Source organism: Halichondria panicea, chromosome 16 (assembly GCF_963675165.1).
Source record: "Halichondria panicea chromosome 16, odHalPani1.1, whole genome shotgun sequence".
In the NCBI taxonomy this organism is placed as follows: domain Eukaryota; kingdom Metazoa; phylum Porifera; class Demospongiae; order Suberitida; family Halichondriidae; genus Halichondria; species Halichondria panicea.
Window position 1 is genome coordinate 4,599,931 of NC_087392.1, and position 24,105 is coordinate 4,624,035.

At 41.9% G+C, this 24,105-nt stretch overlaps 4 protein-coding genes across 5 annotated transcripts; 1 reads left to right on the forward strand and 3 right to left on the reverse strand.

Moving 5' to 3' along the window:
* The first annotated feature begins 3 nt into the window (after positions 1-3).
* On the forward strand, positions 4-23,285 carry LOC135350495 (lambda-crystallin-like). 2 transcript variants are annotated; one of them, XM_064549300.1, is made up of 6 exons: positions 4-134; positions 184-211; positions 437-643; positions 21,998-22,159; positions 22,397-22,591; positions 22,868-23,285. In XM_064549300.1, the coding sequence occupies exons 1-6, from the start codon at positions 70-72 to the stop codon at positions 23,216-23,218; spliced, it is 1,008 nt and encodes a 335-aa protein (XP_064405370.1). In that variant the 5' UTR covers positions 4-69; the 3' UTR covers positions 23,219-23,285. The 2 variants fall into 2 exon arrangements, with proteins under 2 accessions (XP_064405370.1, XP_064405369.1); XM_064549299.1 differs by lacking the exons at positions 21,998-22,159; positions 22,397-22,591; positions 22,868-23,285 and adding exons at positions 1,464-1,625; positions 1,872-2,066; positions 2,341-2,764.
* Positions 9,303-10,726, reverse strand: LOC135350488 (uncharacterized). Its single transcript, XM_064549292.1, has one exon. The coding sequence runs from the start codon at positions 10,724-10,726 to the stop codon at positions 9,371-9,373; it is 1,356 nt and encodes a 451-aa protein (XP_064405362.1). The 3' UTR covers positions 9,303-9,370.
* LOC135350496 (uncharacterized) lies at positions 9,303-20,795 on the reverse strand. The gene is made up of 2 exons (XM_064549301.1): positions 20,770-20,795; positions 9,303-11,766 (listed from the first exon to the last, which is right to left on the reverse strand). Exon 2 carries the CDS (start codon positions 11,755-11,757, stop codon positions 10,750-10,752), a length of 1,008 nt encoding a protein of 335 aa, XP_064405371.1. The 5' UTR covers positions 11,758-11,766; positions 20,770-20,795; the 3' UTR covers positions 9,303-10,749.
* LOC135350481 (STE20/SPS1-related proline-alanine-rich protein kinase-like) lies at positions 18,521-20,822 on the reverse strand. Its single transcript, XM_064549286.1, has one exon. The coding sequence runs from the start codon at positions 20,757-20,759 to the stop codon at positions 18,564-18,566; it is 2,196 nt and encodes a 731-aa protein (XP_064405356.1). The 5' UTR covers positions 20,760-20,822; the 3' UTR covers positions 18,521-18,563.
* Positions 23,286-24,105: the final 820 nt, after the last annotated feature.

The following is a 24,105-nucleotide window of genomic DNA, read 5'->3' on the forward strand; positions in this document are numbered from 1 at the left end:
ACAGTAATGTGTTAGTTCTACCGACGATCTTTACCCAGATTTCATAACGGTTAGAAAAAATAATATTAAATGGCTGAGTCTCCTGCAGTGAAGAAGGCACGGACTGATGCAGGCAAGGTCACTGTCATTGGGAGGTATGTTGCACTTATACTGATCAGCCTCTTACCTCTTACCTCTCTGCAGTGGCCTCATTGGAAGGTGCTGGGCTTCAGTGAGTCAGTGTATTTAGATGTGCAATATTGTAGCAGGTAGCTGTGTAAGTGGACCCATTGTAATACTATACTAAGCTCTGCCTAAACACTGAGTCTCCCTGACTTAATTTTAACTGCTCACGATTATTTATTTGCAATAAAGTATTTTGTCTATTTTTATGTACGTGTGCTTGCATGTTACCAGTGCCTCCAATCAATTGCTAGCTATTGCTTCTTGTTTGCAGTTGTTTGTACGAGGTGGTTACACTGTCATCCTTTACGACATCAGTGATGAGCAGTTACAGGGAGCGCTAGTGTCCATTGGAAAACAGCTGGTCCAGCTGGAGGGGGAGGGGCTACTGAGGGCAGGACAAACTGGAGAGGAGCTACTTAAGAGTGTCTCTGTGTCTAGTAATTTGAGTGAGGCAATGGAGGGAGCGATCTATGTGCAGGTGAGAGAGAGCTGTCTACACGTACTATACCGTATAGAGGGTATATTTCGAGGGTATAAATGTTCGTGGTTTTCACGGATTAGGCATGAACCGCGAACATTTATAACCGCGAATTTAATATTCATGCATGCATGCTGCAAAAAAGGCGCTATTCCACGAAAATTAAATCCGTGAAAACTTTTCTAAAGGCACATCCGCGAAAATTTATACCCTCGAAATATACCCGCTATACGGTACTCTGACTGTCTGGAGTGCATGTTTATACCGTAAGCGGGTATAAACATTCTAATTATAGAACCAGCCTCGGTTAGGACGCTCTCTTTTAAAATGCCATTATACTACCATAATAATTATAAGATCAATTTTGTTCGTACATTGTTTCTAGAAAAAAATTTTACTGGTTCTATAATTAGAACGATTATGGTATACTGTATAGCAGATATAATTATTTCGAGGGTATAAACTTTCGCAGATTGACCGTTAGAAAGGTTTTCGCAGATTTAATTTTCGCGGAATAGCAGCCTTTCTGCAGCATGCATGCGATATTAAATTCGTGGGTATAAATGTTTGCGGTACATGCTTGATCAGCGAAAACCGCGAACATAATTATACCCTATATATACCCTTGAAATATACACACTATACGTTACGTAATCCTGCAATACTTAATTGGTTATGGTATAGCACAAAATTTCAGCTAAAACGCTAAAAGCCTGTTACAACACTCAGCAACCTGCAAGCTACGTGTGTACGTGTACAAGCCATTGCTTAATGGTTGCTATAGTAGTTATGCAGCTAGTTGACTGTGCCCACCTTGCAGGAGTGTGTGCCTGAGAATGTTGATCTCAAGAAAAAGGTGTTTGAGCAGTTGGATGCTCTGGCTGATGACGAGGTCATCCTTGCCAGCTCCACCTCTTGTATCATGCCCTCCCTCTTTACAGCTGACCTCAAACACAAGACTCAGTGCATCGTCGCCCATCCTGTGAGTGCAGCTGTACAACTCTTGACTATAATTATATTGGTTGAGGATACAGTTGAGCTAGAATTATTTTATTGATATTGCACAGATTTCGGAAAGCTTATGGTCTACTCTAAATAGACAAACTACACTGTAAGTGACTCTTTTCAAATTGCCCAATTTGTGTATGCAACTCATTAACTTTGCATGATATATTTTATCTGTTCTGATAATTGTTATTTTCATACTTATGAATCCCCTCCTCCTCAGATCAACCCTCCCCAATATATTCCACTGGTGGAGGTGATCCCAGCTTCCTGGACCGACCCCGCTATCGTTACGACAACAGTAGAGATCTTGAAGGGGATTGGTCAGGCTCCAGTTGTGGCTAAGAAGGAGATCAATGGCTTCATTGTCAACAGGCTGCAATATGCCCTCATCATGGAGGCATGGAGACTGGTAGAGGTGGGCACACTTACAAGTGACGCCTTTGCTGTTAAATCAACGTTGTTTTGTACCACTAAATGTTTTGTTCGTGTACCAGTGATGTCCCCAGAAGTGGTGGCTATTTCAATCCCCTTGAACTCAATTCAACATAATTATAATAAAATAGGCCTAGGAGGCGGTTTAGTACCAACCACCACCAACCAGTGTGGGCACATCCCTGATGTAGCTTATCTGTTTCAACACATTTGTATTGCTTCAGTAAGTGTGAATCTTCTCTCTCATGGACACACAGGATGGTGTGGTGTCCCCTGAAGATGTGGACACTGCCATCTCCCATGGCCTCGGATTGCGATACTCTTTCATGGGACCGTTTGAAACCATGCACCTCAATGCCACCGGTATGCAAGACTACTGTCAGAAATACGGGGAGAATATAGTGAACGTGTGTGAGAGTCAAGGGTCGCCCAGGCCTCTGGCTGGAGACACTCTTGGGCTGGTGAGTGAGGTAATGGAGAGGAGGATACCATTGGAGCTGCTGGGAGCTAGGAGGAGTTGGAGGGATGAGAGACTTGCGGCATTGGCTATACACACACGAGGGATGCAGGAGAAGGAGAACACTAGCTCTAGTAACAGTGATGTTTAGGTTTTTACCATGACTTGTGTTTTTTTGGCTAGCTTAATAATTATAGATGGATTATAAAGAGAGCGACAACTGATGTGTGGCAATAAAAGAATTAATAATACCACCATAATTATAATTATATCACCCTCTACCAGGAGTTTGCCTTTACCCAGCTACCAGCCCCACCCTCCCTGTGTCCTGCAGAAGAGAAACCCCATCAGATAGATACCACACACCAGAGTGCGTGCAAAACCAAGAAGTAGACAAAACAAACTGGCCGGCCATGGTCCTCTCTACTTGCATGGTCTTGCTGGTCTGCACAGCTCTGCTTCTCTACCTTTAAGTTACAGGTATGTAGTGAGTAGTCTGCATTCTGCCTGATTGTATTGTGTACCATTTAGCCAAGGTCTCTTATAACATTCTATGCAGACTACTCTTTGCTCCCAGCTGCCGAATATTTAATGGCAGCAATATACCGATCAAGGGACCACCACTGCGTGTGCATGTTTGTTTATTGTATAGGATAAGTGGAGATCGATGACGATAAATTAATGAATGGGTTTGTGGATTGCAGAATTTATGTCTCAATACGTGTACAGGGTTTTGCAAAATCCTTGCAACAGGGCTAAACAGACATTGCAATGACTTCCATATATGGAAGTCAACTAATAATTATTTTGTGTACATGTACATGTATATGCAGCATACAGGGATGTATGATTATTCCCCTCTGGCTCCAATCCACTCAGTCATACGACTGAGTATCCATATAGCCGGTAGGGTATTGAAATAACTGTTGACTTTTTTTTTTTAATGTTCTGGTGACTCTTCAAAATCCCCTCTAATTCAAAATCCTGTATGACAGACACCCTGGTATGTGTATAATCATTTCACGAATTGAAATATGTCCAGAGAGCATCAGCTTATATTCATACGTTTGTAAGAACTGTTGCTCTTTTCAATGATATACCGGAACAGTTGATAAATGACACCCTCCAAACAGTGGTATTGGCTGATATTGATAAGCTTGAAGACAGATGCCTTGCCCCTTATAGGCCTTATATTGTAACCAACATTTCAGACTTATCTGGTAACGAGTAATTTACTGGAAGCTACACTCCTACTTTCATTGATTTCCAGCCTATTAGCTTAGCTAAAAGCAGTCACACATGACCGTGCTAATAAATTAATCTACACTTGGATGAGATTTCTTTAAAAATAATGTAAACAGGTACAAAACTTGTTTAACAGGTCAAGCTGTACACCAGGATGACCATTGAAAATTTGCATGTCTTGAAGGTATGCTCCTCTCACTTCTTTGCTTTGCCATCTTCTGTCTGGTTATTATTTTGAAGAATGCAAAAACCTCCAAATGGTACTAAAAACAACTGATAATGATCAGTCAATACACAGCTATGCCAACAGTTCTGCACACACCAACATCACAACAATATTTGCCTTGCATCCACCTGGTGTACCATCCACCACCTTAATTAAATGTTGTGAATAATTATAAATAAGCTGATGCTCTCTTTAGGCTCACAGGACATCTTTCATTATACATATACCTGGACATGTACACTATAATATTATTATAAGTCAGCAGTTGACTTCCATATATGGAAGTCATTGCTGTGTCTGTTTAGCTTGTTGCAAGAATTCTGCAAAACCCTGCAAAAAACAAAACAATGCAGTTCTGTTGGCCATCAGAGGAGGTACAACAGGCGCGGTGCAGCTCAAGCAATTAGCCTCAGTAAAACATACGACGTGGGCAGGATTTTTTGTATGGATTCAATTTTCATAAATACACTTAACGCTTCACTAATCCATACAAATAATAGGCCCATCACCTCTTAGTTGACCTGCATAGTAGAATAGTTGCCTTAGTTGCCTTAGTGATTCATTACTGAGTTATTATGTAAAAAAACATTTTGGAAATTTATGCTGAACGTCTTCTATATTACACTAATTATAATACTCTGAGCAAAACAAAGTATGCCCGAGGCATTGTAATGATAGCAGTCTCTAAATCTACAGCAGTGGTTTATGTTTGTTTTTGATGTTGTACTCCGTATCAGTATCTGTTTCAAGTCCCTCGATCTCTTTCACTAACTCATCTTCCAATTTTCAAACAGTTAAATCTAAGACAGGTTTTCTCTGAATGTATGCCATTGCAAACTCTTTTAAATGACCCTCAATCAATTTATCGGCAATATTTAGATTTTGAAGGCCTTGATTGTGTATTAGCATTTCACACACAGATTTAGCGACTTCATCTTTTGTGTCGAGTTCTTGTAAATAAGCTTCACTACAGTCTAACGTGTTTAACGTTGTGTTTTCATGTTGTAAGCTTTCAAATAGTTTTGTACATCCCAGAATGCTTAATGTGTATTTGCTGATTGTTAGTTCCATCAGCGAGCAATTTTGTGACAGAGTGTCAGCAATACAACAAACCACATCGTCATTTGTCTTACTTCGACGACTTATTTTTAGAACAGTCAGTGTTTTGTTGTTAATGAGTAGACATTTCAAAGCTGTGCAACACTCCTCTTCATCCAATATATTATCACTGACGTCTAGTATGGTGATGCATCAGGGGCGTTTCTAGAAATTGAAGCAGGAGGGTGCTCAAGAATACAGAAAAAATGGGGCCGCGCGCATAGCGCACGCGATTTTACGCCCCCTCATTTATTGCGGCGCATCTTTCATACATCCAGCTCCTCCCCCATGCAGCCTTGCAGCAAAAAAGTACAGCACACTGTCCAAGAAAAGAGCAGCTCCTACTATTCTCCTCTAGAGCTTCTCTCTTCCATTCTATAGTTCTGTTACTATGTTACTAGATAAAGCATCTAGCTACAGTAATTTTTATGTTATTACATGTGATCTTCTTGTAAATGACAATACAATGTATAATGTTGTAGTTTGTAGCCCAGAGCAATCTATAGTACCGGTACTATAGCTCATAGTTCCCTGCTAAATACACTCAAATGGGATCTCATAGCGTGATAATTATGAGTCAGTCATCTTGTAGGATCTCCATGCACTATTCTCCTGGGGTACATCCTAGCAAACTGGTCAATTACTGCAATGGGGATGTCCAGTCATTCTGGTGTTAGTCATTGCTTCTCAGTATCTCTCAGTGGAGCAAGAGGTGACTGGGAGAGTGCAGAGGATCTTGATCAGCTATTTAGCATTACATAACCATTGGAATGGCAATACTGATTGCGCATGCTCAATTGGGCGTGGTCGATCATGACTTGAGTCAATGAGATAGAGCTGCACGTATCTCTGGAGCTGCACAGTTAGCTAGCTAGCTACTGAGTGATATTTCATGGTTGTCTGGGAGGACAGGGGGGTGCTCAAGCCCCCAAAGCCCCCCATTGTATACGCCACTGTGCATGATACGCCACTGTGCATGATGAACAAAGACCATTGAAAAGTTCTGTCCAACCTTTCTTTACTTCATAATTATTGTTGAGACTAAGTTTTTTCAAAGGAGAGTCCTTTGTAAAAGTAATTCCCTTAAATGCTTCTTCCGTTAAACGAAACTGGTCAACTCTCAAAACAGTTAGTACTTTACTTCCACGAATGTACTGTTTAAAGGCTAAAGATCCCTCATTTCCAAGTCCTTCACTGTTGGAAGGCGTTGATAAGTCTAAAGTGGTGATGGAGGTTGATGGGAGTGTTTGAAACAACAATACTGCCATCTTACCAGTAGTCTGGACACTGAGTTCTCGCAGGCTTTGATTTCTGATAGAACATGAAAGAAACTTTCTGAATTATCCCTTAATATTACTTTCAAGACTTGTAGCTGCTTGCATGTTGTGACTATCTCTGAAAGTTGTTTCACATATTCTTCATTCAAAGTACATCTTAAATTTAGTTCACAAAGATTTTGGGACTTCACTGTAAATAGTGCATTGAGCCAGCTGCTGTCTTCCCAACTATAGTATCCCCAACTAGAGTCTTCTAACTTGAGTGCCACAGTTGAATTGAGTGAGAGTCCATCCTCCAATTGCATCCTTATACATGCACTTACAGCATTCTGTGTATTGTTTTTGTTTGTTCTAGTTTTGCTGTTTTGAGTTCAGTTTTGTTTGCAAGGAGTGCATGTTCTTTCATAATTATGATAAAGACAGTTGTTCAATTCTCCTATAGTCAAGAATACTACGTTACACCCCCCCCCCAGGGGCCGATCCAGGGGTGATTTTGAGGGGCTGAAGCCCCCCCCTTTTGAAAAACTACCCATGTATTGCTATAGTCTGAGGTTACAACAATTTTGCCACCAACCTTGTTACTTATGCATCTGCATGTAGACTCACTGACTTAAGAGATGCTAGACAATAGCCAAGTCTAGCTACTAAGAGTATAAAGGATGTAGGCTAGCTAGCTGGACATGCATACTATACTGTACTAGCTAGTAGCTAGCTAGCTAGAATGTCAACTATTGCTGTTGCTGAGTCAGCTCCTTGTGCAATGTTTTGTAGCCTCGATCATATCCCAGGCCTCTTTTCCTAGGCCTTGTGAAGGAGGCTATTGTGCATGCTGTTGAGCTGCAACATGGAGCGGATCTCAGACTTTTTCAGCTAGTTGCAAGGAAGCAGCCTTATCTCCTCTCACTCTCAGTGCAGTCTGGGTAGGCATTGTGATTCTTTCATGTACCAAGAGTGCATGAATGTAGATGTAACATCTACAGTATATACATCCTTTTGTGGATCAGAACGAGTTTTTTGTATTAACTTTTTCATATTCAGTATTCACTTATTAATATGACAGTTCAAAGGTAAAAATGTGAGCAAATTGTAAAAAGCAAAAAATTTCGCCTCCGGCGAGGCGGGAGGGGGATGCTCCCCCTCCCATACCCACCCCCTGGGTGGCTCTGCCACCCTCGTACGGGGCTTTGCCCCTTTCTACTAGCCCCCCCCTTTCATTTTTCCTGGATCCGCCCCTGCCCCCCCTACACACACACACATTCCACAGAGAGTGGACGAGTCGAGTGCCTACTACCAGGAGCAAGTGAGACAGGCCAAGCAGATCATGACACCCTTCACACTGCAGAGGCTCAAGTCACAAGTGCTGAGTCAGCTCCGGGCCAAGGTGTCCAGTACGGAGCATTGTACAGGGGTGTGGTGGAGAGGTCAATCAGGGTTAATCAGGGCCGACATGGTGAGTGCCTGCAGGGGAATGTTGTGTGTTGGGGAGATTGTGGCTAGTTTGTGTTGTGGTTTAGTCATAAGAGAGGCAGTGGGTGTGGTTTGATGTGCAGAGATTCAAAAATTGGTGTGTCTTGAATCGGTGGAATGGGCTACTGCATGCTGGAATACTGGAATGACCTTTGACCTTGTTGTGCATGCGCAATACATGCATCACCTATTATAATAGTTGAACTGTACTATAAAATCATTGGTGGCTGAAAAAACTCTCTCTGGCTAGTACTGTCACAAACCATACAATAATTTATTAGCAACATCAACAACATAAAGTACAAGATTATTATTATTATAAGCAAATTGAATATGAAATATAATATAATTACAACTGTCCAGGCATTTTGTTTCTTCAGGTTCGGTGACAATCTTCCAGACGTTTGTCTTTTCAGAAACTCGATCAGAGACTTTTGTGAACAGTGGTAGGCAGAAAACGTTTTTCATGCGTCTGGTGCATTCCACAGCCGACCACAAGTAGTTGCAAACTAGTTGTCCTATAAAAGGAGTGATGTGTACACGGAAAAGAATGCAACAACAAATCAGTTGTTACACAGCTCACTTGTGCGCACATTGGATATATTGGCTCAGTAGTGCCTTTGCCCTCGAGGCCTGCGGCCCTCGGGCCTAAGTCACTACTGAGCCAATATATATCCCTCCCTCGGGCCTAAGTACGTCACTACTGAGCCAATATATATCCCATGTGGCACTTGTGCATGTGTCACAACTATAACATAATAAACATTTATAAACTCATGACACCATCGATCACTCTTTTCATTACAATAATAGTTGCCAAAACAGGATGTGGGCAGAGGATGGTATTTGTGGTCTATAAGTCTCATCGATGCACTCTTATATATGTTTCAACTCTTATGTTCAACTTACATTCATACTCGACAGGTTCATCGTTGATATCAGAATAGCTCCTATAGCCTCTTTCACAGGTCTTCCATGCATTGCAGAGGAGAGGAAGTGCGGCCTGGGATAGAGGCTAGATACATCCATGAAAACTTACAGAAACTCTTCACCATAATTATATCTCTAAATTGTGTATCTACATCAAAATGTTAAAAATGAATTCACCTGAATTTATAACAATTATCTCCAGCAACAATTTTCACTGTCGAGGAACTGCAACGGTGAGCAATTGTGTCTAAGATGCTATCTAAGCCAATAGCACACTCAGCACTATACCTCTTGACTATTCAAAACTTACCTCCATGCATTACCACATGGTCAAAGGTCATTCCAGTATCCCAGTATTCCAAGTCAAGTAGTCCATTCCACCGATTCAAGACACCTCAAACATTGTGTTGTCCTCAATATTGTATAGCAGACAGTTATCAATTCACCTGCTATAATTATTATCAAACTATATAATTATTTACTGAGTGTATTGCTCGTTCAGTTGAAGTAATTACATACTGTAATAACTTTCAACATAATGTCAAGTATTTTACAGCATATTACAATAACACAAAAGAACTGAGACACTACTTAAAAGTAAACATTTCACATTTTGTCGGTGCACCAAATCCTCCCACTACCATCAGTTTGTTCCCAGGGAGGGCAGCAGTGACGCATGCTAATCGAGGTGTTGACATTTGACTAATGACAGTCCATGATGCCATATTGTACTGATATATGTCTTTAGTGTTATCTCTATTGGAGTCCACCCCACCCACTGCCAGCATGTAGCCATTGATGGTAATAAGAGTGGAGTTGCTAACTGGCAAAGGGGAAATCTTCTCCCATATAGCTGAGCTTGGCTGGGACTGAGTTAGTTTTCTTAACGAGCATTTGTACACTGAATACTTCTCTTGAGCATCCTCAGTTCGTGGGTGTATGTACACATAGTCTCCACAGTTCGTTGTTGATGGATTGTCGGTTCGCACAGGTAGTGAGCTAACAATAGACCATTGCATATTAGCAGTGTTTAATACTTCGACTGTATTAAAATTCTTATAATCACGCCATCCCCCAGTCACTACAAGTGTGTTTTTAGCGTACACAGCTCCAGGACTCCACCGTCTGGTTGGCATAGGAGGGAAGTGTTCGGCCCATTTGTTGTTAATGTAGCTGTAGAGTTTGTTACTATAGACTTGTGTGTCTGACCCTCCCCCCACAGTTGTGAGCATGTCATCAACACTGACAATAATGAAGTAGCTGTTAGGGCAAGGTGGTAACTTGTGCCATTGATTGTTGCTGAACTCAAAAACAGTGTTACTTCCGTAAGGTCTAAAGTATGCCTTGTCTCCAATCACGCCTGATGATGATCCATACCCAATATCAACAGGTGCATCAGGTAGTGACTCGATTGTAACAGGTTTCATTGGTGTAGGTTGCTCATCTTGCAGTGCGACTTGGTGCATTCGAGTCAATAGATCGTGAGATTCCTCGTTCTTGCTTGCCAAAGCTTGTCTCAGTTCAGTGACTTCTCTGTCTCGTTGATCGATGGCTTGTTGGAGGGCAGCAGTGTTCTCCTCACTTGATTGCAACTCTTGGTTGAGTCTCCTCAGCTGTCTCTCTCTGGCTCCAGCTTCCTTTTGAAGTGTTGCTTTGTCTTGTTGGAGGGCAGCAGTGTTCTTCTCACTTGATTGCAACTCTTGGTTGAGTCTCCTCAGCTGTCTCTCTCTGGCTCCAGCTTCCTTTTGAAGTGTTGCTTTGTCTTGCTGGAGGGTTTGGTTTTCTTGTGTTGCTTGGCCTAGTCTCGTAGTGAGTTGACCATTTTCAATGTCCTTTGTTTGTAACTGTTCATTGTTTTGTGTTATTGTCTCTCGATTGGCTTGTAGCTGTGTGTCTTTTTCTGTTATAAGCTGTTGATTTTCTTGCAGTTGTTGTTCGCTCATTTGTATTTGCTCATTTTTTTCTGTTATAATCTGTTGATTTGCTTGTAGTTGTTCATATTTTTCTCTATGAGCATCTGGTGCAGGTCTTCTTGTTGGGAGCTTTCCTGGTACCGTGGTGTCCTCTTGAGAGCATCCAGTGTTTGGCAGAGCTGTTGGGAAGATGGTCGTTCAACATCTCTGTCTTTGAGGCAGTTACGAGCAATCGGCAGTAGAGGGTGGGTGGGCTCAATCAGGTTTATGTGAGCTTGTCTTCTCTCTATCTCTGGCACTGGAACGTTGGCTCGAATTGCTTGGTTCGGAAATCGTAAATCAAACAGTTCTCTTATTTGAAATCGATCTGTTGGCTTTGGAAATTGTCGAGTTGTGGTCTGAACTAGAAGCACACCGAATGAGAAGTTGTCTAGTTTCTCTGTGTACACTGGTGGTTCGTTTAGTGCCTCGGGAGACATGAAGGCTGGTGTTCCCGGGCATGTGGTCATTGTGGCTTGTCGGGTGACGTTTATGTCCCTGAATTTGGACATTCCGAAATCGGTGACTTTGGCTCGAGTGCCTGCAATGAGTAGGACATTGTTGCTAGAAAGGTCACGATGGATGATCCCATTGGAGTGGAGAAAGGCAAGTGCTTGAGCTATGTCATAGGAGAGGTCGATTTGGATATGGTAGGGAATATCTCCGAGTGATGACTCCAGGAAGTGTGTCAGACTCTCGTCCATGAGCTCCATGAGAAGAACTGGTGCATTTGTGTCGGTATCACGATAGGTCCCTAAGTACTGTACAATATTGGGATGGTTGATGCGTTTCAGAAATGCACACTCTTTTTCGAATCTTCTAAATGGATGTCTATGTTCTTTACCAGGATCTGGAACAATCATTTGGAAGAGCACTGGGTAGAGTAGCTTGGCAGCACAGAGTAGCTGGTCACACTTGGCTTTACACACTGCCCCGTAGGAGCCAGTACCAAGGGTATCATTCTTGAAGAGTTGAACATTTCTGAATATGTACTCTTGTTCACGGTCTTGTCTCTCAGCCATAGCTAGTGACTTGTTAGCAAACTAATTTTCTAAATGATGAATGGTTTTTACCATAATTATTTGCAAATGAGTTTGTATTTCTCATGAATAGTGAGTATTGACATGACAATATAGCTTTGTAACATACAAACTGTCATTGTTAAACACATGACTCCTATTGTTTTAAATTATAGTACACCTGTTCATTGTAGGTTGGTGGTGTCAATAGGTTAGTGCAATGGCTTAGTTTTCATTAACACATGACTAGCTCTTATTATGTATTGTGTATCTGCATTGTAGGTATTTGTGCCCCCATACTGAGCACCCCCTTGACGGACTCTTGTTCACAGTCTTGTCTTTTGGCCATATAGCTGCTAGTGACTTGTTCAACTAATTTTAAAAGTGAATGGTTTTTACCCTATTATAACTGTAAACAATATAAGGAGTGATAAGAGTCATGTGCTAACAATGACAGGTTTGTATGTTACAAAGCTATATTGTTGCCAATAATTATGTCTGAAAATACGAACTCATCTGCACACCTAACACCTGTTCATTGTAGGTCTTTGTATCCCATGACATACTGAGAACCCCCTCTCCACTACAGGTGCATGGTGAGCTCAACAAGAGGATGGATGTGATGGTAGACCTTTGCAAGGCCACCAACCATCCCCTACTCCTGAGACACCACCACTACACTGACCACACCCTACACTGCATAGTGAGGGCCATCCTAAAGGAGCCCAGTCACAGTCACGTGGGAGGATATAAATGTAATGTTGAGCTGCACAACCTCTGCACACTATATATATATAAGGTGTGTGGGTGTGTGGGTGTGTATTATGCACAATTTTTCATATTTCACCACGTTTCGTCTGACTGACTAAGTAAGTTAGTAAGTAAGTAACATTCTTGAAAAGCATTTCCTCCTTCTTTTCTTACCTACGCAATTCCGCCATCTTTAAATGACTGCCATAGCAACGCACATCCATAGCAACGCACATGGCAACTTATGAGATGGGCGTGGCTTTGACATCGATAACACAAAACCTCCTCCTTCCTTCAACTCAGCTCTCCATTCTCTCATGCTATTTATGCTAGACTTATGCTCTGACTGGATCTACCGTAGGCCTCCATGCTTTTGCACTTGGGAGTATAAACATGACTGCCATTTTACCACAGAATAAAATAATAATGTTTATTTCAGTCCTGTCTTCTCTTCTTGAACTTCTCTTGTTTCTTGCTTGATATTCCTCTTAGGTATTTCACTTTCATTATTGAGGAATATACTTCTGTCCAACGACCACTTATATACCGTATAGCGCAGTATTACAGTAGTACATTAATGATAAGATAAATGTGACGTTTATTAATTTGTCATCGTCCTGTAATCTTGTTGATGATAATACCGTATAGCGCGAAATTTTCGAGGGGCTTAATTTTCGCTGATTTCGTGGGTTAGAATTCTACACGAAAATTAAGTCTACAAAAATTATTCTTTAATTAGAATTACCTGCTATAATGCAAATATTTAAAGGCGTGGCTTCCGGTAAGCAGTCATTCCGCGAACATTGTGCAACGAAATGGCTTTTAGAGGCTAATCCACGAAATATAAGTGCCTCGAAAATTTCGCGCTATACGGTATTATCATCAACAAGATTACAGGACGATGACAAATTAATAAACGTCACATTTATCTTATCATTAATGTACTACTGTAATGAAAAAAGAAAGGGAATTAAAACTAAAAACATTTGCAATGTGAACGTTGCTAGGATTGCCAGAAAAAAAAGCGCGAAAAAGCAAAGAAACAAGAAATTCGGCGAGTGCATAACTCTAATCCGTTACAACGTCAATGTACAGTCGAGTGGCCTACTGTTGATAAGGAATTTTAAAATCAAAATACAGGTTGGGTAATAGCCTCGATTTCGTTTACATAGAAGTATTGTGCAAAGATGACTGAGTTCTTACGCCCTTTATTTTATCAAGCCAAGTCTCTATTTAACGACACCCTACACAGTAAGGCTACAGATGTTATAGAAAGGCATGGTGTGTTCCTGTGGGTCCCCTGATGAGGCTGTGGTAATATGGACCAGGCAAGCCTTCTGCTACTAAATCTTGCCTTTATGTTCGACAGGAAGTCATTGCTGAAGATAAAGAAGCTAATGATTACTCCTGAAAGCTTTTAACTCGACACTCAGGAAGTTTAATATTCACTCAAGATCTACTGATGTATTAAAGAGTCAACCACTCTTCCTAGCTGGCGCTCTACTATCTGGGAGGCTTTCTTGAACTATCTCTTTGATAAACAGAGCTAGAAGAAGCAACACTGCTGCAGCGTAATTATTCTACTTTGATTAGTGTCTCTGAAAGCTGCCATATTGTCATACGTATTGTAACTTCGTCCAGTTTTTTTACAATTTGTATGATGAAATTGTTGTCAATTATTTCGCGCATGCGCATATAAAGTATAACAGGCCGCCTTTCTCTTCGCGGCCTGGAATCGAGGCTAGTTGGGTAAATGCACAGTCATATCTTTATCTGCTGGTCGTGAATAACTTTAAGTACTTTCACCCACACATCCAACACTTAATTGCGTGTTTGCTCAACACTGTAAGGGTCATAAACACATTACTATATAGCCTCCAAAAAATGCACATATCATTAACATCACTATGATTATTACTTGCAATGTGAAAGGATTGGCCAGGAAAAGTACCAAAACAAAAATAACTTATTGAAACAGTACAATTCATGTAAATGACGTTGTACCGGATTGGAGTTATGCACTAGCTGAATTTCTTGCTTCTTCGCTTTTTCACGCTTTTTTTCCTGGCAATCCTAGCAACGTTCACATTGCAAATGTTTTTTAGTTTTGATTATGTATACATAATTATAGGATATAATTATAATAGTTAGACACTGTTTAGGAATATTTAGAAGCCCAAAGGGCTGGTTGTAGTATCCCGAACGCAGTGAGGGTTCTACTAGCCCTGAGGACTTCTAAATCATGTAGCAACTTCCTAAACAGTGCATGTCTAAGCATTTTAGATCATATAGCAACCATGAGTATTTAGCCAATCTAATCTTTGCTACATGATTTTCTAAGTAAGTACATATAAATAAGTACATGATTTTCTAAGTTGGAAATAGAACACTTCCTTTAGCCAATCAAATTGTAGTATTTATGGCAAACATGATCTAATACAATATATATAGAACAAATTAGGCACTGTACAAAAGTAAATACTTCACATTTTCTGCCTGTATGATGTCCATGCACCCACCACCATGCAGTTGAGAGAGTAGTTAGCAGTCTGCACAGGTAGTGAGCTAACAATAGATCATTGCCTGTTAGCAGTGTTTAATATCTCGACTGTATTTAAACGTGTTGCATTACAAAATCTCCCAGCCACTACTAGTGTGTTGTTAGCATACACAGCTCCAGGTTAGTGTGTTGTTAGCATACACAGCTCCAGGTCCCCACCATGGGAGGGGAAGTGTTTGACCCATTTGTTGTTAATGTAGCTGTAGAGTAAAATCTCTTTGTGAGATCAGAAGTGGGCCAGGGATTCTTGTGATTACGATGGTTTATACAGAGGACCTTTGGATACAAGTCAGAGTAAATGGACTGAGCAGGACCTTGCACCATGTGTACACCTAGTTTATTATTTGTGTAGAACACAGCCTCGATTAAACTGCAGAGAAATACGGATTGTACTTCGAGGGTGCTTCTGTTTTCAATCCCCCTTTTTTCTCTATCTATATATGACACAACCAAGCCAAAGAAGCTCGCCTCGACACTGCTGGAACACAGCTCAAGCCCTCAGCAAAAAGAGCCGCTTCTAGATGCTTAGTGCGAAGCAGAATTAAAGGATTTATATAAGCCATGCATCATGCACGAGGACTAGGAACACAAAATCTTCCACAAAATGAACCTAGGCCTTGGACCGTGCATGGTTGTAAAAAAGAAATTCCAGCAGTGCTGAACATTAACAGTCTCCTAGCTGCATGTTATTCATTTTAATATGTCAGTCTAATGCCAGAGGGGCGTTTGTAGTTAGTGCATTTGACTTTGCGGTTGGTGCATTATGCTGCACATTGCACTTAGCAACAACGTAGCAGCGGGATATAAAAGACGCATAATTTAGTGTGTTTTTTAGCTCCCAAAAATGTGATTGAGCCACATCCCCACACACACACACACACATTCCACAGAGAGTGGACGAGTCGAGTGCCTACTACCAGGAGCAAGCGAGACAGGCCAAGCAGATCATGACACCCTACACACTGCAGAGGCTCAAATTACAAGTGCTGAGTCAGTTCCCGGCCAAGGTATCCAGTACGAAGACTCAGTGGACGTTGTACAGGGGCGTGGTGGAGAGGTCACTCATAGTCAATCAGGGCCGACATGGTGAGTGCCTGCAGGGAAATGTTATGTGTTGGGAGATTGTGGCTTGTTTGTGCTGTGGGTTAGTTGTAAGAGAGGCAGTGGGTGTGGCTTCCGTTTACAGCTACTCAAACATTATGTTGTCTCAATATTGTAGCAGGTGCGTTCAAGTTCGGTATTGTTATCGGGCTGGAGAGTGACAAGGGGGGTGCATGCTGCATCACTACCATAGCAACCATATATTGCACTGTGTGTAAATGTAGTGGATGAAATCTGCGTTTTATGCCTCGAGGCGTAGCCGCACGAAGGATACGGTAAAGCTGACTGACTGTGTGTGTGTGTGTGTATTCCAGCTGTAACTGCATGCTCAACGGTTGCAATGCGACGAAAACTAACAGCTTCTATAGCACGTTCTCTTGGATTTTGATTTGTGGATTAGCAAACTAAAGCTTCTTTCTCGAGTTATGGCTAGTTTGACTCACATTGAAGGCTGTTGCAGCATGGTTGCAGTCTCTTCAGAATCTTTCATAGCATCATCTGTTCGCACAAACTTTCTATTCAACATATAAGTTAGCCTTGCACTAAAGCGCTAGCTTTTTGTTAGCTACAAGAGTCAGAAGCAACTAGCTATAGTAGCCATTTGTGACTTGATCTCTTTGCAACACACCCTAATAACTATTCCTGTGGATGTAATGCGCATGCGTGCTCATCCCCACATGTTAGAGAATCCAGTGGCAGAATCAACTTACTTCTTTCTGGTATACCGGTAAGCCACAAAACAATTAATGATACCATTTAGAATTGCATGTACACAAGTCTGGTAACAATAGGTACATGTACACAAGTTTTTTTTCTCAGTTATAGATAAAACAATAACGTAATCTAATAGTTTTTGAGCGAAAGCAAGCGAGAGGCATTAGCTTGCACCACTCGTTGACTTGTTGCATTTTGAGTGGGCAGATCAAAGGAAACACTGTGCCAATATCTGCCATATGGCACAGGTCAAATGGTGAACTGTGCCACTCTCTAGATACTGGCATAGTATGGCTGAAGTGACCTAAAGCCCACGCTCCACCCAGTAACCTGAAACGGTCCCTTTTATAGTATAACACTGTTAACAGATTCAGTGGTAGGCAGAAAACGTTTTTCATGCATCTGGTGCATTCCACAGCCGACCACAAGTAGTTGCAAACTAGTTGTCCTATAAAAGGAGTGATGTGTACACGAAAGGAATGCAACAAGGAATGCAGTTGTTACACAGCTCACTCGTGTGCACATTGGATATATTGGCTCAGTAGTGCCTTTGCCCTCGAGGCCTGCGGCCCTCGGGCCTAAAGTCACTACTGAGCCAATATATCCCATGTGGCACTCGTGTATGTGTCACAACTATAACTTATGTACCGCCCTCCCACGCAATACTTCAATTGATAGGCTCCTTCTCTATGCACTAGTTGTGGGAAGCAAAACTACTATGGAATTCAGCAAAACTGATGAATTCACTCAAAACACATGTCAATTTATTTATAGGGAAAAACTTGACCAATCAGAAGAGTTTAATGTCATTGGGCAACAACTTAGTTATTGCAGGCGCCCTCGTGCAATATTTGGCATGTTATACTCGTGCTGGGCAATAACTAATACATATAGCATGACTGTGTAGCATAATAACCAAGTCAAGCAATGTCCTTTGCTGTTTTGCTTCACAGCAGGGAAAGAGACATAGAGTAATTCAAGCTAAACTCAACAAAATTGAAAACAGAGTAAAGAAAACAGACAGTCAGTGGTATAAACTTACTTCTCTAGAGTACCTCCCAGCCCCTGAGTGATCGCTAGTGGATAGGAGAGCTAGAAACAGTTGAAATACAACCACAGAACAATCAACCACACAAATATTCGCGAGCGCAAAATATAATGCGGAGTGTTTCAACCTTTTACACAGGGGGGGGCCCAGTCGTTTTTCTAATCTCTATCCTTTTCTATCTATGTCTTAACCCCAGCTAATTCAACAACCTTTAGTTTGTCATCAAAAGTTATTTTCACCTGCATAAACTCGAACTCTGCCATGAGAAAGTCTTTGTGAAGCACTAACAAGCTTGTAAATATAGCTAGCTGCTAGTATTACGTGCAGAAATGCTAGAGTCAAAGTTCACTGAGGCTACTATTTGAGAGCGGCTACCATTTGCTGGCAAAGGAGGCTACTATTTGAGAGCGGCCTCTGATCAAGAGTTATTTAAATTTTATTGGGTATACTTTTGTTCAATTGAAGTAATTAGCCATGCACCTGGTAATTTTAATGACGACTCGCCTCAATCTATCCCACATTACTATTATACGCAGGAACAGTTTAATGCTTGCCTAATTTATTTTTTACGTTGTCATGCTGATAACTTTCAACATAAGTATCTTGTACATAGGATATAAAACACAAAAAAACAAATTAGGCACTATGTACAAAAGTAAATGCTTCACATTTTCTGTATGTACGATCTCCTCCCACCACCATCAGTTTGTTCCCAGGAAGGGCAGCAGTGTGGCATAATGAGCGAGGTGTTGACATTTGACTAATGACAGTCCATGATGTCATTACGTACTGATATATGTCCTTGGTGTTATCTCTATTGGAGTCCAGCCCACCCACTGCCAGCAGGTGACCATTGATGGTAACAAGGGTGGAATGGCTAACTGGCAAAGGGACAATCTTCTCCCATATAGCTGAGATTGGCTGGAACTGAGTTAGTTGTCTTAATGAGCATTTGTACACTGAATATTTCTCCTGAGCATCACTAGTTTGTGGGTGTATGTACACATCGTCTCTACAGATCGTTGATGATAGGTCATCGGTTCGCACAGGTAGTGAGGCAACAATAGACCAATGTTTGTTAGCGGTGTTTAATATCTCAACTATATTTAAAGTTTTTGAGTCACCATATCCCCCGGTCACTACAAGCGTGTTGTTAGCATACACAGCTCCAGGTCCCCACCGTCTAGTTGGCATGGGAGGGAAATGTTTGACCCATTTGTTGTTAATGTAGCTGCAGAGTTTGTTACTATAGCATTGTCTGCCTGACCGTCCCCCCACAGTTGTGAGCACGCCATCAACACTGACAATAGTGAAGCGGTCATTAGGGCAAGGTGGTAACTCGTGCCACTGGTTGTTGCTGAACTCAAAAATAGTTATACTTGTGTATGGACTGAAGTATGCCTTGTCTCCAATCACGGCTGATGATGATGATCCATACCTCATAACAACAGGTACATCGGGTAGTGACTCTATTGTAACAGGTTTCATTGGTGTAGCTTGAGCATCTTGTAGTGCAACTTGGTGTATTCGAGTCGATAGATCGTGAATTTTGTCGTTCTTGCTTGCCAACGTTTGTCTCAGTTGAGTCACTTTTCTGTCTCGTTGATCGATGGCTTGTTGGAGGGCAGCAGTGTTCACCTCACTCGATTGCAACTCTTGGTTGAGTTTCCTCAGCTGTCTCTCCCTGGCTTCAGCCTCCTGTTGAAGTGTTTGGTTTTCTTGTGTTGCTTGGTCTAGTCTTGTAGTGAGTTGACCATTTTCAATGTGTAACTGTTCATTGTTTTGTGTAATTGTCTCTCGATTGGCTTGTAGCTGTGTGTCTTTTTCTGTGATAAGCTGTTGATTTGCTTGTAGTTGTTCATCTTTCTCTCTGAGCATCTGGTGCAGGTCTTGTTGGGAGCTTTCCTGATACCGTGGTGTCATCTTGAGAGCATCCAGTGTTTGGCAAAGCTGTTGGGAAGATGGTCGTTCAACATCTCTGTTTTTGAGGCAGTGACGAGCAATCGGCAGTAGAGGGTGGGTGGGCTCAATCAGGCTCATGTGGGCTTCTCGTCTCTCCAGTTCTGGAATTGCTATTTTAGCTTCAATTGTGCGACCTGGATTTCGTGGATCAGGAATTTGAATACTCTCAAATCGATCTGTTGGATTTGGAAACAGTTGAGTTGTGGTCTGAACTAGAAGCACACCAAATGAGAAGTTGTCTAGTTTCTCTGTGTACACTGGTGGTTCGTTTAGTGCCTCGGGAGACATGAAGGCTGGTGTTCCCGGGCATGTGGTCATTGTGGCTAGTCGGGTAACGTTTATGTCCCTGAATTTGGACATTCCAAAATCAGTGACTTTGGCCCGAGTGCCTGCAATCAGTAGGACATTGTTGCTGGAGAGGTCGCGATGGATGATCCCATTGGAGTGGAGAAAGGCAAGTGCTTGAGCTATGTCATAGGAGAGGTTGACTTGAATGTGGTAGGGAATGTCTCCAGGTGATGACTCCAGGAAGTGTGTCAGACTCTCGTCCATGAGCTCCATGAGAAGAACTGGTGCATTTGTGTCGGGATCGCGATAGGTCCCCAAGTACTGTACAATGTTGGGATGGTTGATACGACTCAGAAATGCACACTCTGTTTCGAATCTTCTAAACGGGTGTCTATGTTCTTTGCCAAGATCTGGAACAGTCATTTGGAAGAGCACTGGATAGAGTAGCTTGGCAGCACAGAGTAGCTGGTCACACTTGGCTTTACACACTGCCCCGTAAGAGCCAGTACCCAGGGTATCATTCTTGAAGAGTTGAATATTTCGAAATATGTATTCTTGTTCAGGATCTTGTCTATCAGCCATAGCTATTGACTTGTTAGCAAACTATAGGTGTGCTAGAAAAGGGGTGAACATGTGCTTGTTGGATCAGTGATCATGTGCAGAGTAGATATTCACGACCATATGCATCATTAGTAACTATATAGTTATAATACCACGGAATACCTTACATTGTGATGGTCGTTTCTTAGCAACAAAAATGGCTTGTATTGTGTATCTCTGCATTGTGCCGTATTACTAGAATGTTTTGTGAGTTCAGATTTAACAATTACATGCGACCATAGAACATAGAGACCAGTTTAGAATGGCATGGTGTATATATAATTATATATTGCTGAGATAGATGTATTAAAGCAGGTTTTAACGGTAGCCGGAATTTTGTGAGATCGCAAAAACCTATACTGGTATTAGTATGACATACGATCCTTGCCGGAACACCTTGAGTTTCTGCATGCATGTTCATACTGATACTCTCTCATTCATTTGTATGTCCCCTCCATGCATGCATGCAGGGATGTGACGGTGCTGAGGCTGGTGGGTGGTGGGACAGTGGAAGAGGACATCATCCAGTGCATGTGTACAGATCAAGCTGCGAATGGAGCAGGACCTCACAGCCTCCACTGACCACGGTGAGGGAAGAGGGGTGCATGGTCACAATATTGACACTGTGTTTACACAGTATAGGGAGTTGCATCTAGTGAATTTAATGACTATGCACAATGTACACCGAGGGTGGTATTTTCAACCTGTGAGAGTTTGTTTTGTATAATTATAGCAGATTAACAAGCAACTAATTAATGTATGCCTGTTACTGGTACCTATATATTATAGTTAATGTACACAGTATTCGTTGAGGCCTTGTAAAGGAGGCTATAGCATTGCGCATGCTCAGGTAGATGGAACATAAGTAAAAAGTTTATGCCCAACTAGCTTTTTAAGAATGTCTTGAACTGGACAATGAGAGACAATTGTGGAAAAAATTATGGAAGACAGTCCTCCTTTGGAATCTCCAAAATAGGTAATCCCCGGGCCAGAAACCCCCTCCTCCCTCCTCCCCTCTCTGACAGTCCCTGCAGTTGAGAAACGACCTCTCCTAGACGATTTGGTGCCCTAGCAAAGAAACAAAAAATGCCAAAAGCCTGTTACAACACTCAGCAGCCTGCAAGCTACGTGTGTACGTGTACATTACTTGAATGATGGTTGCTATAGTAGTTATGCAGCTAATTTACTATAATTAATATTCACTGTTGCCCACCTTGCAGGAGTGTGTGCCTGAGAATGTTGATCTCAAGAGAAAGGTGTTTGAGCAGTTGGATGCTCTGGCTGATGACAGGGTCATCCTCGCCAGCTCCACCTCTTGTATCATGCCCTCCCTCTTTACAGCTGACCTCAAACACAAGACTCAGTGCATCGTCGTCCATCCTGTGAGTGCAGCTGTACAACTCTTGCTATATATTGGTTGAGGATACAGTTGAGCTAGAATTATTTTATTGATATTGCACAGATTTCAGAAAGCTTATGGTTTACTCTAAAAATAGACAACTACACTGTAAGCAACTCTTTTCAAATTGCCCAATTTGTGTACGCAACTTATTAACTTTGCACGATATATTATTTTATCTGTTCGGTATTTTCATACTTATGAATCCCCTCCTCCTCAGATCAACCCTCCCCAATATATTCCACTGGTGGAGGTGATCCCAGCTTCCTGGACCGACCCCTCTTTCGTCACGACAACAGTAGAGATCTTGAAGGGGATTGGTCAGGCTCCAGTTGTGGCTAAGAAGGAGATCAATGGCTTCATTGTCAACAGGCTGCAATATGCCCTCATCATGGAGGCATGGAGGCTGGTAGAGGTGGGCACACTTACAAGTGACGCCTTTGCTGTTAAATCAACGTTGTTTTGTACCACTAAATGTTCTGTTCGTGTACCAGTGATGTCCCCAGAAGTGGTGGCTATTTCAATCCTTGGACTCAATTCAACAAACACATTTATAATAAAATAGGCCTAGGAGGCGGTTTAGTACCAACCACCACCGACCAGTGTGGGCACATCCCTGATATAGCTTATCTGTTTCAACACATTTGTAATGCTTCAGTAAGTGTGAATCTTCTCTCTCATGGACACACAGGATGGTGTGGTGTCCCCTGAAGATGTGGACACTGCCATCTCCCATGGCCTCGGATTGCGATACTCTTTCATGGGACCGTTTGAAACCATGCACCTCAATGCCACCGGTATGCAAGACTACTGCCAGAAATACGGGGAGAATATTGTGAACGTGTGTGAGAGTCAAGGGTCGCCCAGGCCTCTGGCTGGAGACATTCTTGGGCTGGTGAGTGAGGCGATGGAGAGGAGGATACCATTGGAGCAGCTGGGAGCTAGGAGGAGTTGGAGGGACGAGAGGCTTGCAGCATTGGCTATACACACACGAGGGATGCAGGAGAAGGAGAACACTAGCTCTAGTAACAGTGATGTTTAGGTTTTTACCATGACTTGTGTTTTTTTTTGCTAGCTTAATAATTGTATATAGATGGATTATAAAGAGCGATAACTGATGTGTGGCAATAAAAAAAAAATTAATAATACCACCATAATTATAATTATATCACCCTTTACCAGGAGTTTGCCTTTACCCAGCTACCAGCCCCACCCTCCCTGTGTCCTAGAAGAGAAACCCCATCAGATAGATATATCCTCACACCAGAGTGCATGCAAAACCAAGAAGTAGACAAAACAAACTGGCCGGCCGGCCATGGTCCTCTCTACTTGCATGGTCTTGCTGGTCTGCACAGCTCTGCTTCTCTACCTTTAGGTTACAGGTATGTAGTGAGTAGTCTACATTCTGCCCTATTGTATTGTGTACCATTTAGCCAAGGTCTCTTATAACGTTCTATGCAGACTACTCTTTGCTCCCAGCTGCCGAATATTTAATGGCAGCAATATACCGATCAAGGGACCACCACTGTGTGTGCATGTTTGTTTATTGTATAGGATAAGTGGAGATCGATGACGATAAATTAATGAATGGGTTTGTGGATTGCAGAATTTATGTCTCAATACGTGTACAGGGTTTTGCAAAATCCTTGCAACAGGGCTAAACAGACATTGCAATGACTTCCATATATGGAAGTCAACTAATAATTATTTTGTGTACATGTACATGTATATGCAGCATACAGGGATGTATGATTATTCCCCTCTGGCTCCAATCCACTCAGTCATACGACTGAGTATCCATATAGCCGGTAGGGTATTGAAATAACTGTTGACTTTTTTTTTTAATGTTCTGGTGACTCTTCAAAATCCCCTCTAATTCAAAATCCTGTATGACAGACACCCTGGTATGTGTATAATCATTTCACGAAT

Coding starts and splice junctions, on each gene's coding strand:
- LOC135350481 (XM_064549286.1), bottom strand. CDS start 20,759: ATGGCTGATAGACAAGATCCTGAACAAGAATACATATTTCGAAATATT.
- LOC135350496 (XM_064549301.1), bottom strand. CDS start 11,757: ATGGCTGAGAGACAAGACCGTGAACAAGAGTACATATTCAGAAATGTT.
- LOC135350488 (XM_064549292.1), bottom strand. CDS start 10,726: ATGAGCGAACAACAACTGCAAGAAAATCAACAGCTTATAACAGAAAAA.
- LOC135350495 (XM_064549300.1), top strand. CDS start 70: ATGGCTGAGTCTCCTGCAGTGAAGAAGGCACGGACTGATGCAGGCAAG. Junction 135..183: donor AAGGTCACTGTCATTGGGAG/GTATGTTGCACT, acceptor ACCTCTCTGCAG/TGGCCTCATTGGAAGGTGCT. Junction 212..436: donor TTGGAAGGTGCTGGGCTTCA/GTGAGTCAGTGT, acceptor TCTTGTTTGCAG/TTGTTTGTACGAGGTGGTTA.